The sequence below is a fragment of the Trachymyrmex cornetzi genome, unplaced genomic scaffold (genome assembly GCF_001594075.2).
Source record: "Trachymyrmex cornetzi isolate Tcor2-1 unplaced genomic scaffold, Tcor1.1 scaffold546, whole genome shotgun sequence".
NCBI classification, from domain to species: domain Eukaryota; kingdom Metazoa; phylum Arthropoda; class Insecta; order Hymenoptera; family Formicidae; genus Trachymyrmex; species Trachymyrmex cornetzi.
Window position 1 is genome coordinate 59319 of NW_017299857.1, and position 3841 is coordinate 63159.

At 43.5% G+C, this 3841-nt stretch overlaps 1 protein-coding gene across 1 annotated transcript in view; it reads left to right on the plus strand.

Moving 5' to 3' along the window:
• Window positions 1-1371: 1371 nt before the first annotated feature.
• Window positions 1372-3841, plus strand: part of LOC108765815 (uncharacterized) — a 10265-nt gene continuing 7795 nt past the window's right edge. Inside the window, exon 1 of the mRNA XM_018514661.1 lies at window positions 1372-1915. Coding sequence (XP_018370163.1) covers window positions 1372-1915 — 544 coding nt within the window. The remainder of the gene's footprint in view (window positions 1916-3841) is intronic.

Consider the following 3841-nt stretch of genomic DNA (forward strand, 5'->3'; position numbering starts at 1 on the left):
TGTCTTCTCGCGGCCCTCTATCATCTGAACAAAAATCAACGCACGACCTTCCTACGCGCCGCGGACGAAAAACTTATTCGTTGTATCTGTGAATGTGTTTTTAATACACTCAAAGGTAACGTCTCGCTCGAACGTTGTGAAAAAAATCGGCTAACCAAATTCAAAACGCCTCTACGTCGTATCGTTGCAAAACGTGGTAATTGGAAGGATAAAAGAAAGCTGTTGGTGCAGCGAGGCGGATTTTTACCTTATATTATCGGTCCTATATTATCGACCTTATTATCGCTAATTATGGAAGGAACGAAATAGTGGGATAAAACGTTATGGAGAGGGCCAAAAAAATGGTTTTAATTTCGACGGAAAATCTCGAGAGAATGCAACATCAGCTACGTCAGAATCCGACATCATTCGCTGACGGAGAGTCAAAAGAAATCGCAGTACCGCAAAATTCGGATAACACAGCGAGCACTAATAGCACAGCGCAAACTCCCGGAACTCATCTAACACGACTCGATGCGGAGATGGGCCGTATTCTTAATTCTGACTGGCCACGCGACGAAAGTGAGAGATGGAAAATGTACAGAGAGGCATTATGGCGATACCTACGATTTATCCAAGAAACGCGAAGGCAGAAAGACGCCCGCAGCGAAAACGCAGAAGACAACGCTACACGAGATGGCTCCGCTGATAACGAGACGACGAGCAATGACGTTTTTCATGATCTCACGCAAACATTCGATATACCGCCAGCACATTCCATCAGTAATACCGGTATTATTACAAAAAATTTTGAAATTTCGAGCGATCATAATCATGCGAAGAATAATCATGCGATGAAAAGCATTGAGGAAATAGTGGAAAGCGTACCGAAATCTTATCGTAAGCATGCACGCTTACTGATGAAACATTTGATTCGAAATGCTATACCTGATAGAATTAGTTGGGACGAGCATGGAATCGTGACTATAGATGGCAACGTCGTGAAAGACTCGAATATCACTGACTTGATAAACGACGCGATGCGCGAGAGAAAAACTGTGAAAGCAGTAGGTAGAAATCAGTTCGCGCGATTACTCCGTGCGTTGAACGTACCTTCTGCGCTGGTGAGAAATAAAAGATTATTGTCCTCGCACGGTGTTGGTGTAAGCAGCGTAAAACTTCGACCTCGGGCGAGTTCCATGCCTTTTATATCGAAAGCGCAAGTTCCACGTCGATTGTATCGAGAGGAAAGAGAAAAACGTAAAAATTACGAACAAGAAAGAGACGAGGAAGGTTCGATGATTCTTTCTCGTACACGAAAAACTGATACTCCCGCATCTCTACAAACGGGAAAAAGTCGGTTACTCGGTTGGAAAAAACTAAGATAATACGATGACGTTTGAAAAATTATACTACGATCCGTCGCATAACGCGGGCTATTCGGCGGTGGATAATCTAACTCGTGCTGATAACCCGAATTTCTCACGGGGAGAAGTCGTGCGCTGGCTCGAATCGCAAGAAGCGTACACGTTGCACCGACTATTGCGTAGAAAATTTCCACGATTGCATTACAACGTAACGAACATCGACGATGTGTGGGAGGCAGATTTGATCGAACTCCGAAATCTAAAAAGTTACAACGACGGTTATTCCTATCTGTTAGTGATTATAGATGTACTAAGTAAATACGTATGGGTAGAACCGTTACGCGACAAAACGAGTAACTGCGCGATAAAAGCTTTTCAACGCGTACTAGCGAAAAGCGAAGGCCGAGTACCCGTATATCCGCAAACGGACAAGGGTAAAGAATTTGTCGCGCAATCAATGCAGAAATTTCTTAAAGAAAACAACATTCGTTTTCGAGTAACGCGCAATCCAGACATCAAAGCCGCCATCGTCGAGCGCTTCAACAGAACACTGAAGGAACGAATGTGGGGTTATTTTACGCATAAAAATACGCGACGCTACATCGATGTTCTGCAGGACATTGTACACGCTTACAATCACACGCGTCACTCGTCCACGAGAATGCAACCTGCGGTAGTAACGAGAAAAAACGCACGTATCGCTCGTGAAAACATAGCTCGTCGTTGGAAAAACGAAACGTTAAAGAAACGGGTGCGAAAGGTTAAAAATCCCGTCGGAGATCACGTTCGTATCAGTAGAGCGAAAGCTGCCTTCGAGAAAGGAAACGAGGCTAAGTGGAGCGAGGAGATATTTCAAATTTACCGTGTTCTCGATTGGCGAAACCCTCGCGTGTACGAACTGCGAGATTTAGCAGGCGAAGTCATAGACGGTATTTTTTATGAGCAAGAATTAGCTCGAGTTGAGAAAAACGTAGAGGAAGAACAGTTTATCGTCGATCGCGTGATAAAGAGTAAAGGACGAGGAGCTAATAAGCAAGTGCTTGTTAGTTGGCGAGGTTATCCTAGTAAGTTTGATAGTTGGATTCCGGCTTCGAGTTTAATTTCTCTTCGCGATGGAGGAGGAACAATTTCTTCTGGTACTTCCGAGTAACAGCAGTATGCGTCATTTTCCGGATAATACAACTTCGTCCTTCATTACGGAATTACCTCACTCTATCGTGTTACACGGACAATGGGAAGTCGCGATAACCGAGATTCAATTTCCCTATACCTTTTTACACATACGTCATAAGGAAAATGTGATCAGATTCGTCGATGTTAAACCCGATGAGGGGACGAAAGGTGCGTTTACGGCGAAACAAGTTGCATTTCTAAATGGAATTTACAACGATATCTATGAGCTTATCGATGCGATTAATACCGCGTGTAAAGAGGCCGAATCGCATTTTTATTTTGAACTGCAAAAAGCGTCTGGCGGTAAAGTCATAAGTATTAACTGCGACGAGAAGTGCCAAATGCTACATCATATAAACTTTTCCGATAATCTTCTACGAATGCTAGGTTTCTCATCAGCAATTTCCGCAAATAATTATCCACTTTATCCCAAGCTCGCGATACGTAAACCTAATTCCAATGAAACGGAAGAGAAAACTTTTCTTACTCACGGATTTAATAATAAGACGGGAAAACGACTTGCAGACCTTTACTGGAGTACCGAATCCTGTAGTTTGTGGCGCGGTATCCCCGATAAAATGTTCGTTTATTGCGATATTTGTGAGCCTTATATAACAGGTGATGTACGTACTCCTCTTCTCAGGATAGTTCCGGTCGAGATACGCAACCATAATTACGCATTTGGCGCAAATTTGGTGAAGCATTTCTCATTTCCAAATTATATCCCATTGCGACGAACGAATTTCAGAACGATCGAAATAGATATAAGAGATCATCTTGGAAAAAAAATTCCATTCGAATTCGGAACGCTGACAGTGACGCTGCACTTTAAACGCAAGCAATAACTTTTCTTTCGTATACGCGAGCGTGTCGGTATAGCGACAGTCTTTGGTTAGAAACTAGCTATGGAGTATGAGGAGTATTTTGATGCGTGGGACATAGTTGGCCGAGGTGGAATTCCGCGTGTTTTCGTCGGTTCGCCCTATCAACGCGGACATGGAATCGGAAGCTTTCTCGGTGGTCTATTCAGAAAAATATTACCTTACCTAGGTAAAGGTGCACGTGCCGTCGGAAAAGAAGCTTTACGTGCGGGAATTAACGTAATAGAAGACGTCGAAAATAATAAGCCGTTGAAGGAAGCGGTCAAAAGTCGGTTCGCGGAATCTAGGGGTAATCTGAAGAGAAAAGCCAAAGAAAATATAAGTTCCCTGATGAGGGGGTCGGGATATAAAGTATCCGCAAAGTCCGCAGCACTTCAGTTTCCATTCGGAGGTCGGAATAGTCGTATCGCGCTTCGTAAACGACGTCGGGCGGTAAAAAAA